Source organism: Cyrtonyx montezumae, unplaced genomic scaffold, assembly GCF_038088225.1.
Source record: "Cyrtonyx montezumae isolate F1298 unplaced genomic scaffold, pur_monq_1.0 scaffold_1, whole genome shotgun sequence".
In the NCBI taxonomy this organism is placed as follows: Eukaryota; Metazoa; Chordata; class Aves; order Galliformes; family Odontophoridae; genus Cyrtonyx; species Cyrtonyx montezumae.
The window spans coordinates 20,429,108-20,442,902 of record NW_027071825.1 but is presented as its reverse complement, the minus strand read 5'-3'; the positions used below and the strand labels follow the sequence as shown (position 1 = coordinate 20,442,902).

Here is a 13,795-nt window from a genome sequence, read left to right as displayed (position 1 = left end):
TCAAAGCACTGCTAAGTAAATGAGCCTTTCAGCTGATGTCAATAGGATTTCTAGTCTCTTTCCCATTTCCCCTTATCCTTGTGTTGTCTCCAGAGAATATAATCAAGCACAGGAGCTTGTAACAGTCAGGGCTGTGAGATTGTGTGGCATCAGGCACAACCTTGAGGAGTCATATTTGCTGACATTAAGTTGACTACAGCTTTATGGTCGTTTTACACATGACAGCATGTCAGCTGTATAAGCCTCCCTGGAACAAGAGATTGCCTATGACTAGCTGCCGTGAAATTGAAATGATTTGTCTGTGTCTATGTGGAGTGAAAATCGTGGCTGGTGTTTGCCAGTCTTTGCAATTTCTCAAGCTTGTTTTCTAATTCAGTGTAATTTTGTCATGAAGACAAGGCATTTATGGGGTTCACAATGCAGGTGTGTGCCAACCCCCATTCCATCAGTGCCTTTCCTCAGCTTGCCATCGGATTTAATAGGCTTCACGTTAGAAGCAACCAGACCATATTGTATTTTCCTAACTTCAGAAAAATTTATTTCAAGGGAAATCTGTTCCATTGTGGGGAGAAGTGTTACTCAAGGTCACTTAAGGTAACAGTAACTGAGCCCCAGTCGACTGAGTCCCAATTGACTGGATTTCCATGAGCTTGTGGATTAAAGGACTAGTTAGTGTAGCAGAGGTGGAGTCTGAGCTGATGGATTTCTGTGCTTTTGATGTAACTGTATAGGTAATGATGGCCATGCTAGAGTGCACCTTGAATCAAGGCAAATTTATAATCAATGATTGCTACTGTTGTCGTTTTTCAGACTTAAAAAAGCCATTATAAAGCCTGTGATGTATTTAAACAGGATGATACTTTGAATATGGCCTTTTTGAACATCATTCTCTCTTAAGATTTCTGTATTTTTCTTTAAATTGAGGTTTAAAAACAATTAGAAGTGTTCTGACCTCTTATTTTTGACCCAAAACTGACAATTCCTATATATTCCATAGCCTGATTGTTACAAGTGTCTCAAGCTAAATAGAAATGCTTTATGTTTTATTTTTTGTGATATTCTATTTCACATGACTTGAAGTACACTAAAGACTGGGATAATTAGACATTATACAACAACCCATTTAGTGCAGAAAATTTTATATGAGGAAAAGAAAGACTTCCACTGAGAAGCTGCTGGTGTCAAACGGTCATTTCTTCTGCAGTTATTGACTTGCACCCGTTCAAATGACAGGGGCTTGGCTACCAACAGGGAACAACACTACTCCAACAAATGCTTGTGAAACCCTGCATACTTCTTGTCGCATCAGAAACCTTTGTGGAACTGTGCACTTTTGTCTTTAGTGTTCTCTCTCACACATTCAGAAACACTAAAGGAGGAGATATGGGTGGTTATTAAGAGACAAGGCTACTTTTCACAAACATCCTTCCCCACATATAGTTGATCTTGAGCTGCATATCTGACGTTTGGGTGGACTTCGGGCTTGACATCATATGTCACGTTCAAAAGCTTTTTAATCATGCTCTCCCTGTTCTTCTGGTAGCTGCTGGTGAGATTTCGGACAGTTTCTGCTGTTTGCTCTTCTATTTGAGCAGAAAGGTTACCTTGGGAGCCCATTACCTGCAAAAGCAGAAGCCCTCTAATTAAAATAGGCATTATGCATGACTATGTTTATTGTACTTCTCTTTATCATCTAGCATAAACATAATCCAAACACGTCACACTGTTTTCTAACAGTAAGGGTATGATCTAGGTTGAACCGTACACATGAAAACAGGATTAAAGGCAACTCTTTCATATGCTCATTAGCAATGGGAATCTCCCATGTAATGCAAATTTCCCAGCTCCCTGTGGGAACAGTGCTGTACGTGTTTTGTCTTTTAACCGTTCATTTTAATTTTTTTCTGTTTTAATGACTAGTCAGCTAAGTTTTAGCACTAATGTGCTTCATTTGGCCTCACTCAGAGCGAATGCAAGCACAGCTGAGGAGCAAAAACATGGGAAAACCTTCCTGAAACTGCATTATTAGAGTTTCAGACTATTTGAAATGTCTTCAGCCTCAGACAAGGTCTTTTAATGTTACGTTTTCTTATCTGGCAAAATACCAGACAGCTTCTGGCACAGTTAATATCAGGACATTCGCTTAGAATTTAATTGACTCTACACTCACTGAACATTTTAGCAAGGTTATGTTATAAACAGATGCACACGTTCCAAATCTGTGGCTTTGTTCCTCCTCCCCCACCGTTCCAACATCCCTTGCATTCTTCCCTTATGGAAAAGTCCTTCAGATACTGAGAGAGAATTTTGTTTTCAGCTAGAGAATTCCACAGGGAAGAGGGGAAGACATTTCTGCACACGGAGTAAGAAAGTAATAAATAACATATTCTTCTTGTTCCTGCCACAGTTCTCTGGGGTGGACTAGCAGCTGGACTAACCTGCGATGGCAGCAGGGGTACCTAGAGGGTGACCTCAAATAGGGGAGGAGTCATTAGCTTTATTTTCCATGTGATTTCTGCCCAACTTAGTGCGTGAAAGAAGGAGAGGCAGCTGAACTACAATCTCCTTTTGCACAGATCACATTTGCAATTATCTGTACCTGGGAAGATAGTAAGAAGTTTGTCTGCAATCCAGATGTAAAACATTTTCTGATTTGAAAGAAATACAGGATGTAGACACAATAGTAAACACTGGGAAAAGAGTATCATTTTCTATAGTAACTATTTTTAGCTGGCATTTTATTTTAGCTTTTAGACGAGTTGTAAGGGCCTCATGTGGGAAAGATTGGACGGCTTAAATCAGATTTATGAAGCTGATTTTTTCCACTGGGAAAAATAACTTTCTAGAGATCCCAGATGGTTGCGTGTTATCCAGCTACTAAATATTTTTGCAAAACCTCAAGGAGAGTATTGTAATAAGAAGAGCTTCTCTAAACCAGGAACCTGCTCTCCTGGTTTGTGCTAATACTAATCTGAGATGGTTGGCTCTTAGTCTTATTTTTTATATTTTATTTTCCCACCACTTTTGAATTCTTTCTTTTGTCAGGGTTCAGCACTGTTCGGCTTAGTTTGTGATTTCTTCTGAGTTTGGCAGTCTGTCCCTCATTTTGGCCATACAAGTTTTTTGGTATTATCATTCCAAAGTTGCCAAAGTGTTACCCTGTCTTTAAAAGCCAGCGTTCACATCACCAGAGTTTGGTGACTTCAGACCCTGAGTGCAACACCATGAGCACTATCAAAAACAATTTTGGGCTCTGGGCTTAAATTTTATATGCCTTTTATAAAAAAATTATTACAAAAATAAAACAAAAAACATGAAAATCACTGTTCGTCACTCTAACCTCATATCAATCATTACTTTTTATTTGTCATCTTTCATTCTAAACTGATGTAGACAGAACACAGGACAAGAAAAATTACCCCAGTAAGGATACAGCAACACAAAGATGAGAAACAGCATTAAATGAGACTGACAAAAATTATTAGTGTCTGAATACCTGAGCCAGCATGCTGAGCTGGGTTTCAGACCTTCTTGGGTTGGCTGGAACTCCTCACTACCTTCCAAGTGCAAGTTAAAAGTGATGATGTTGCTCTGGGGTAGGTAAATGTTTAGCATAATGGGGCTAGGGAACATGAGACAGAACTGCAATGATCTTGTGCAGCATGCTATCCTTTAAGGAGCCATATGTGTTCTGGCCTGCTCGTGTAACATGCTCAGTTGTTAAACAATGGCCTTTGCTTGCAGCTTGAGTTTTGTTTATGATGAGAATATTGAGCAAACCGAAGCAAAGTTGTTTTTTTTTTCCTCTGCTATGTCACCTCTAAACAAAGAAATTTGTTTTGGTTGAAAAGTCGGAAGACATTTTGGATGCATTTTTACTTTATATTGCAATCAGTAAAAATCTGAAGCTGTTTGTATAAGACAACTCCACCTGGCCTGGCAGGATGGTAGTGTGTCTGGAGGCTGACAGTGCATACTGGAGTCCTGGGGTGTATGTTCTAAAACTTATGATCTCTGCTGGAAAATGTATTATGTGAAACGTGGCTGAAATAATATATTTATACAGCAGTTTTTATTTGACCTCCTTGGCTTTTTTTGTTCTTGCTGCTTTTGAACAGTTTTCTTGCCTTTGCACAAAACAAACAGGGAGGAAGCAAAAACAAAACTGTAAGAGGAAGGTTGCCAAGCAAAAAAAAAGAACAGTTTGTGAAACTTTTTGGAAGTGGCAGAGATGACAGCAAGGTGCCATAGATATATAATATGAATTGCAATTCAGATATGAAAATATCATCAGACAGTTGTTCCTAGGAAGATGTGAAAAACCCCAAAGCTTGGTTGATTTAGGTTCATCAAAGATACAGTGTTCTATGTAGTTAAAATGCTAAAGTGGAACAGAAATAGAAAGGGATATTTTAACTGTTCACTAATACTGAAACATCTACCTTGTTTCAACCTCCAGTTTCAGGCAGTAACAAAGTCTTTCTGGAATTAAAGGAGAACCTGAAAGTATTGTTGCTCAAGGGAGATAATGCTTTCGAAAGGGCAAATGTGAACCAAATACAGAATCTGGACAATTTTAGTGGTTAAAATCCACAATATCACATACAAATGCATTCCAAGCCTGTGGAAAGAGTCTAATGAAGTATATGCACATCACAGATGAGGCCTGTGTGACAGGTGTTTAGGTTGGCTAGCACTGTGGCCAGGTTAGTTTGTGGAGTGTCCTCATCCTGCTCTTTGAAACGATTTGGTTTGCTACAAAAGCCCTCACAGGTCTTTCTTACGTTCATTTGCTTGTTCCTGAATTCCTTCTCCCTCTGCAACCGGTAATGGTCTATCTCAGCCATGGCTTCTTCTTTGGCCTGCTTCAGTCTCTTTCCCTTTCCTAAGAGAGGGAAGAAACACAGATTTACTTCACAGTTGCCACAAGGTGCATCGCTCATAAGAGGTATTTTTTCTGAGTAGAAGTTTCCTGGACAAAGTTTTGAGCAAAGTGAATAGCAGTGTCATGTGCACAGAAGTGGCAGAAGAGCCAAAGGGATTTAGTAGAGCTCTTTTTGAGTGAAAGCACCCACCTTCTGAGATCAGCTCCCGACACGAGAGCACACATCAATACTAAAAGCTAACAGCAGAAGTCCTTTTACAGCTACGCATTTCCTCATAACACAAATGATTTTTTTTTCATCACAGCTTTTGTGTTTAAATAAATATCTATCTTCCCTTCATCAGCAATAGTAGCAGCCAGATAACAGATTTTAGTTGTCAGTGATTGGAAAAGACGTTATTTTGTAAGATTTTCTGCACTGATTGGCTGCCAGGATCCCTTCATCCCACACCAACTGGGTTCTGTTTAGAGCTGGCAGATTTCCAAGTGCTGCAAGATACATCTTAACAGCTACCAAACTGAGCTGCAACCTCCTGGCTCTGTCCTCTTTGCCCCCACCCTTTTTCCCAAACATCTGTTAAAATGCAGAGGTGAGTGATTAAGAGAAAAAGGGGTCTGACAGTATTCTCTACTAATATGCAGAAAACATGGAAGTTTTCTGCACATTATAATAAGTTTTTATTATGATTGTTATTATTTTAATTTTTTAAACAGGATAATGAATTTTAAAATGGCATTTTAGGCTGCAGTGAAAGCTAGACTTTTCCTCCTGGGAAGGCTTGTGTTTACAAGCTTAATTTTGTCTTAGGTTAATACTAAGGGTATGTAAAATGAAAGTCAGGTAAATTATTGCAGGACCAGGTAAAAGGTACAGCCTGGTATCACAGGGATGTTAGGTCAAGGATGAAGGTAGAGGGATTGATGGGCATGTGATACATTAAGTATCACACAAAGAAAGTATTGAGCTTCTCATAACAATGCCATAGTTACTCATTGCTGTCCATATGCTTTGCATGTAGAAACTTGGAAAAGTCAGGTGGATCTTGACAGGACTCTGCTATGCTATTTTGTGCAGAGGAAGTCACTAAGGATAGGGCAGCAATCATCTTGCATTGAAGGTTGCTGCATTATGTTTAAGGCTGATGGTATGTTGATGAATGTTTATGCTGATTTTAGTGGTTTTTGTTTTGTTTTTTTTTTTTGGTCTCTTTCTGATATACAGCTGGAACGGGATGGGAGACAATACTCTTGCTCCAGTGGCTAAAAATATCCTTTACTTAGTTGCATAAACAAGGATAACACAAAACTAGGCAACTGAATGTGGTTCCTAGATCTGATGCATGAAATGCCCAGTTAATTTACTGTAGCCAACTGCTTGATGTAACCGAGAACTAGCAGTACTTTCAGAAAGCTTTTGGTTTCTTCTTAAATCTTCCAATTCAAGTAAGAAAGTTGAAAACTGAATCTTCTTGGAAAGCCTAAAGAACATTCCCCAACTAAGCTGGGGAGCTGTGCATTTCAATTTCAGACTTGTTCTCTCCAGGTGGCTCTGTCAGATTGGTTGCACCTGTGCTGGGCTTCTGAAGCCTTATCAGGTGTGACATGTAGCAATCTGCTTCCCCTGGGCAGGGCACAACAAAAGAGCTGAATGTGAGAGGGAGACCATTTTGGTTTTGGTACGTTTGTAACCCTGTAAAATTCCTGATCCAGGGGCGAAGTATCTGCCCAGCTGGTGGCCCCTTCTGAAGCAGTTACCCACAGGTCAGTGAGCAGGAGCAGAGAGGTGCATGCAAGATGAATTTCTTTTTGAAGTTATTGTTCCTGAGCCATTGGACTCTGCAGATGGGCTTGTGGGAAATGCAGAGAGGTGAGGTTTTATAGCAAGGTAGAAAATGGTGGGGAGCTCTACAGCTTTACTGGTTCTCAGTTCATCAGTGGAGTAGTCACTTGTGCAGGCTATTACTTGTCTCTGAGTTCTCCTGCCATGAAAGCAACTTAGTCTGTGTAAAGGGATAATGACGTATTTTAACTCTCCAATAGTTTGAATTTGCTTGCTAAGAGCCAATGCCCTCAGCTTCATTCTCATTGGAGTATGTATGGAGCGTTGGGATCATTAATTGACAGGTTCATGTAAAAGCCTGAAATCAGTCTGGACTACAAAATTCAGGACCAGGTGAGAACTGTGTTTTGAAGTTCCCCTTATTTTTGTCTCCAAATTCAGAGCTGATCAGCCTGATATAGAGGTTTTCCTTTAGGGGTGGCACTAGGAGGAGATTCTCTGGAACTGTGATCAGAGGGAATGACTACAGTGAAGCTCTGCCAATTTCACCAGCTGAAGAATTGGATCTCTATAGTAAATTAAATTATTTCAAAATCAGTGGGATTTTAATTCCAAATTCCATCTGGGGGGCCATCTGTACTAAATATGTTGCATATTTGGCCACGAGATAGATAAATGAATCCATTTAGAATGCATGAGATAGAAAGAGACTAACTATAGAAATATAGTTCATCCACCTCTCACAATGCAGCTGGTGAACCAAAAAGTGAATGTATACATGCGTGTCGGTTTTTGACACTAGAATAAGCACAATACATAGGGTGTCACTGTAGGGTGGCAGCCATTGTTGGTTTTTTTTTTCCATGGTGCCTTTAGGATTGGCACAGCAGGAACCTGCTGCTTCCTATTTAATTAAGTGGAAAAGCTGTGAGTAAATTACTGCTAGTTCAACAACGTTGTGGACAGAATCAGCAACTGCCAACATATGCGATAGTGCATATGCTGCACCTGATTAAGTTAAGCAGAAACTAGAGCTTAACCTGCTGTTTCACTAGAGGCAAACCAAAATTAATTAATCAGTCTGTTATTAACTGCTTGTCTGCTATCTAAGTTGTACAATAAAGAATTGCCTTTTTGAAGTCTTACTGAACTTCTAGATGGGATTCTTTATCATGCAACTGAGTTAATATTAAACCTTAGGTCCTTGTGGGTGGCACAGCACAGTGATTCAACCAAGATCATGTAGACAGAGGACTAGAAACAGAGGAGGGATGGGCTATCCAAGTTGACTCTCATAGATTTACCCTAGGACTGAAAAGGTGAGGTGCAGAAAGCTTCAGGTTTCAAGAGACCTTTGTCCCAAGGGACATACTGTGAGGGCCAGATTTGCTACTGCCTGTTTGTCCTTCCTTCCTTCCCATCCTTCAGGATGGAGAACAGCAATACAGCAGAGCTGTCCCGGCTCTGAGCAGATCTGTCCTGGCTGTTTCCCACTGTGTTCCCAGTATGGGAGCTGAGGGAGAGGAGAGGGGGCGGTCAGCAGGTCTCCAGGCTTAGTTAAATCAGACTGATCTTAATCAACTTTCTGTAGCAGTTCAGCCCTGTTAGATATTATCTTACATAACCTATGTGGAAGAAATAGTAGCATGAAGAAAGGTTATACCCTTCTTCCTAGGTATTGTCACGATGTTAATGAAATAGCTCTGGTTAGATCCATAGCAACCAGAGTTATTTGTTTATTCAAAGATCTTGCAGGAGAAAGACTGTAGAAATCAAATCTTTCTGCAAATCTGATGTTCTAATTTGCTTAAACACTACGTTATCTTGCTTCCCCAGAATTGACTTGCTAAAATCATCTTTCTGTTTTCAAACAGATCATCTGGGCTTATAGCTAAATTTCTGCACAGAAATGTGACAAGTATAAGCTGCCAAAAATTAATGACATTTTCTTTAAATAGGACCATTTCTGTTTTCTACTTTTTGTTTTACGTCTGCTAAATGGAATTTAGGAATGTTCCTGTTTAAAGACTATTCTGCAGTTTAAATAAAATACAGTAAAACCAGCTGATCAGTGTATGTATAGCTTTTTGCTAGATAAAATATGTTCTGGATATTATCCAAGTGAGCATGATGGATGTAATTGATATCATTCTTCTAAAATGTTTTACTTTTGCTAATATTTCTGCGGTTTTATAACGGGAGTTTTTGAAAACTTTCATATAAGCTTTTGTTTTATTGGAAACCAGCAATTCAAGCCAGGATATAAAAATCTATAGGAAATCAAGTTTTGCTAAATCCAGTGTACATGGAACATTTGTTTCCTTTCCTTTACCCCAAAGAGTGTTCAGAAATTGACGTTTTGGTTCTGACAATGATAAGTTATCTCAGGGATACAAATTATGCTCGAAGAAAAAAGACAAAGCAGTGCAGTATATAAAAGGATAGAGAACAGCAAGCTCTTTTTTGTTCAAGTTTAATGGAATTGATGGTTTCAGCCTTGCACATGTGTATTTACCAATAGACTGTTAATAAATTGTCAGGTATAAATAATCAGCTGATGATATGGCAAAGGATGTGATAGGGAAGGCGACATAAAGGATACTGAGCAAGAAATGTGAAAAGGCACGTGGAGAAGAGCTGTAGTGATATCCTTCTGCTTTGCTTCATGAATATGATTCTATTTATTTGTCAATTTCAGTAGTCCAAATGGATTTTGCATTACAAACAGCTGCACGTACTTCAGTACCAGCCAGGACTATTAACTTTTTATGTGTGATACTAAGTGTGTCCATGCTGCATTTTGATCTGATTATGTGAGTGTCAGTGGTAAACACTGACAGTTTTGCATGAAGGTAGCTTTGGTAATTGCACATCCTTGAAAATGACTTTTCCTTGCTGTGTTCCTCGAGCAACCTGCCTTTCCTTCTCACATTACAACATAATTCAGATAATCTGGTTTACTCAACCAGTGTTGTTGTGCAAACACTGTTTGCAGTGACAAGGAGGTCATGTGTAGGGTTGAGCAGGATAGGGCTGCTCGGTACAGGCAGGACAGGTTCAGCGCTCTCATGCGGAGCCTCGAGCTGCCCAGCCCTGAGCAGCAGCTGCTGATCCCAGCCAGTCTGGGGTGGGCCAGGGCTGTGTTTCTGAGGTGAGGAAGAATGCCCTTGCCTTGCTTCTCCAAATGGTGCGTGCAGGTTAACTGGTTGCACTTTATATATTAGCTCTGTTTGATGTTCCCTATATTGTAGTCTCAGTCTGAGACAACCTTTGCAGTCCTTTATGTTGACTCAACCTCTGAATCACTCTGGGAAAGAGACTGCTGAAATTATTCTGATTTTGCACAAGATTTGGCACTAGGAAAACCCCTTTCATTCCCATCTCACGTAATTTAAGCCAATGCTGGTCTTGTTAGGAGTGTAACATTGCACAAAGGCATTGCCATGAAAGCTTGAAGGACAGCAAGGAGAATTTGTGGCGGCACAGTGTGATTGGCCTGATGTGTGAGAGTGGAGATGAGTAACAGAGAAGGAAGTCATACTGATGAAATATTTGCACTCTGTTTTTACTGATAACAAAACTTTTTATAGCTTGTTTGCTGTAGCTGCTGAATAACTGTTCCCTCCACACTGCAGCTCTGGTAGGTGCAGGGAGGGATTGAACTCAGACTCAGAGGGGTCTGGAAGGAAGTTTATCTGGAAGAAGCCCCCTGCTTATCACGAGTGCTGTGCATGAGGCTGGGGTGCTGACAGAGGAGTGCAATTGTGTGCAGAGTGGAGTAAATACAGCTTAGCTCATGTCTGGATTCAGCAAGATGCTCATTTTGGTCATTACTTGAATGTTATGATACTTTTCATTTTGGAGGCTTCTTAACTTACAAAGCTTCTTTTTAGCAACTGCAAACACCCTTTTGGTGAGGCTTTTTTCTTTTTCTTATTTATGAAGATGGGAGAATGCTGTTGCTTTTGCAAGGCATGGGCAGTGGCTGAATGTTCAGGGTAGGGATGTGATTTTTCCACTTCTCTGCATGCTGCTGTACAGATTAACACAATCACACAATTAATAACCATGTCATGATGCTGATTGATATGTAGAAATAATATACAAATTACACGAACTCTTTATCTATTTTACTTGGAAAACAAAATCCTTTATCACCCTCTTTTGGTGCGTGTGACATCATTCTTTGCTGGAATAGGTTGTCCACAGAGGTTGTGGATGCCCAATCCCTGCAAATGTCTGAGGATGGGGGGAAGGGGCTTTGGGCAACTCAGTCTAGTGGGAGGTATCCCTGCCTTTAGCAGGGGGTTGGAACTAGGTGATCATAAAGGTCCTTTCTAACCCAAACCATTCTGTGATTTTCATCCATTTTACCTGAGTGCTAGAGAATGACATTAAGCTTCCTGTTTCTCAATCAAGATTGTTCCACGAAACAGTATTCATGTGTCACAGCCAATGCAAGTTAATGACTCACGTAGTTGGTACTCATGTTCAGGAGACTGTGGCCACAGTATTTGAAGTTAAATCACTAGGAGAGGAATATAGAAAATGAAGGAAATATGGCATGGTATTCTTGCTTGAATAATTATTTCTTTTTTTTTTAGTTACTTAAAGTTCCGACTTTTTAAAAACTGAGATACTGCTTTCATTTTCATAGAACCATAGAATGGCCTGGGTTGAAAAGGATCTCAAAGATCACCTTGTTTCAACCCACTGCTGTGGGCAGGGTCACCAACCACTAGACCAGGCTGCCTAGACACATCCAGCCGTGCCTTGAATGCCTCTTTTCTTATTTTCTTATGTTATTATTTTTTTGCTTGTATTTGATTAGAATATAAATGTTTAAATTTATTCTTGGATACCTATGTATGCTCTATCCTGGCTATTTAGACATTTAGCAAACAAGATATGTTTATTTTAAACTGCATGTTTGATCATTTGCTGATAGCTTGTTGCTTGTAATAAGACTTACAGAAACAGTCACAGTTTTTATGATTGTACTGGGACTTTGATTGTTATCATTACTCTATTGTCTCAGTTTATTTTCAACTAATTTTTTTTGACACCCAGTTGAGATTAAAAGGCAAGGTACTTGTTTTCATAAGTAAAGAGGAACACTAAAAAAATGTATATAAAGAGAAATGCATAGCCTGGAGTCTTGTTCTCTGGAGTTGGCAGCCAGAGGCATGTAGGCTTCTAGTTTAAATACCTAAAGAAGTCTGTAATGACATTATTGGCATAGAGAAAAAGCAAGAATAAATCTAGCTGACAGGATGAATATAACAAAGAAAACCTTGTTTAAGGTAAAGAGGCACGCACACACAAACAAGCACATGTGTGTACAAAATTTAAGCCAAGTATACATCTGTTTAAATGCCTGCTGCAGTCAAGGCATGGCACTAATGGAAGTGAAAGGGAAGTGGCACACAGGAAAGAATAGGAGTACATCTGCAATGTGTACAGATGAAATAACATTTTTTCATGGGCCACTGTATTTCTGAAAAGCTTACAGCAGAAAAAAAAAAGAGTGAAATTGGCCAGATGCTTACTCTTTTTGGCTTCCTCCAGCTTGTCCTTGGCACGTTTTTCTGCCTGCAAAAGTTGCTGGATTCCTTGGGACTGGCTGGTCATGCTGGTGGCTGAGGTTGATGTATTTCTGCAGGGCTCTGGGCTTGGAGGGGGCTTTATAAAGCTGTCAGGCCCTTCCCTGTGCTTTTTGGTCTGTCAATTATTACAACAGCCTTCCAGATTACACCAAACCAGCCTGCTCTATCCGGATTACTTCTGCCAAGAAAGGCTGCTGGTGTAATTGGAGAAACAGCAACTAGATTTACAAGGACCTTCTCTCCTCCTCAGGGTCATCTAAGTGACTGGTTAATGCTCTGGGAGGAAAGGAGAAAAGGTCTCCAAGTGTCTTGTGTGATTGTATTATTGTGTTTTGTTTTTTTTTTTTAAATCTCCTGCTGCTGAAGCAGAGTATAAGCTTATGAGAGGGACTGAGGGGAAAAAATAATTGTCTCCTGAAATTTGCTTTCAATAAGGCTTCCCGTGAATGTGAAGAATCAGACTTGGGCAGTCCATAAATAGTTTTGGTTGAACACACTGAATTGGTTGTAGGCTTTTGTTTGGTGTTGCTTCTTGGAGGTGCTGGTTGTTGTTTTTTTTGTTTTTGTTTTCCCCTTAAAACAAAACATTCATAGGAAATGAACTCATCAAGGACTACAGGTTAGATAAGTATGTGCTGGGTGGGGTGTGCTTCCCCAGGGAGCTGAGCGCTGTGCTGAGTGGCTGTGGGAGTGGGTTCAGAGCTCCACACTCTGGGTAGGTATAGCTGCTGGTCTGAGTCTCCCTTTCCAGTCTTACTTACACGCAGAGGAAATGGGTGGGAGCCTGGCTGTAGTGTACGTCTGTTCCCTGAGCTGTGTGCTGCTGCACAAATGAGCAGCAGAACATATTTTGAATAAGGATTCAAAATAGATTAAAACATAATCAAATCCTGCTGTCAAAGGTACTTCAGGCATTACACAGGAGGGGAACATATCAAGATTTGGAAACCTGTGATGATCGTGCTCACTTCATACAAGTAAGGAACCTGGCCTTCGTAAGGAGAAGTGCTTATTGTTTTGAAGACTTTTTTCCCCAAGTGGTTGTGGTTTGAGGCAAAATGGAGGGAGAAGCCTCTTGTCCTATTACTGCCCTCAACTGCTCTGAATGATGGTAGCATTGAGAAAAGCAAGTTTTTTCTTTCTGATTTGTGACCCATTCTCATTTCTGGGAAGATGCTCGCTCCTTACAGTCCATTGATGAGCTTCATTCAGAAACCACGTGAGATGTCTGCCCAGTTCTAGTGCTGACATCAGAGATCAGCTCTGATGCAAGGGAACAGACATGGCACTGTTTTTGGAAGATTTTAATGCATATCATTGAAGCTTATTTTATTTAGAAATAAAAAAGGAAGTGGTGATCAGTTATACAGAAAATGTGTGAGCTGCAGTGCTGGGAAGCCTGTTGTGCTGCTGGAGCTCAGCTCCACGTAATCTGACCAGCAAAGAAAAGCAGAAGTGGAAAATGAAAGTATTTGGAAAAAAAAAATAAAATGGTTAACTTGGGACAGGAAACTTGGGCGCAGA

At 40.1% G+C, this 13,795-nt stretch overlaps 1 protein-coding gene across 1 annotated transcript; it reads right to left on the bottom strand.

Annotated features, from left to right (window-relative positions):
* Positions 1-631: 631 nt before the first annotated feature.
* On the bottom strand, positions 632-12,333 carry ATP6V1G3 (ATPase H+ transporting V1 subunit G3). The gene is made up of 3 exons (XM_065746604.1): positions 12,215-12,333; positions 4,785-4,885; positions 632-1,620 (listed from the first exon to the last, which is right to left on the bottom strand). Exons 1-3 carry the CDS (start codon positions 12,294-12,296, stop codon positions 1,408-1,410), a joined length of 396 nt encoding a protein of 131 aa, XP_065602676.1. The 5' UTR covers positions 12,297-12,333; the 3' UTR covers positions 632-1,407.
* Between the last annotated feature and the right edge of the window lie 1,462 nt (positions 12,334-13,795).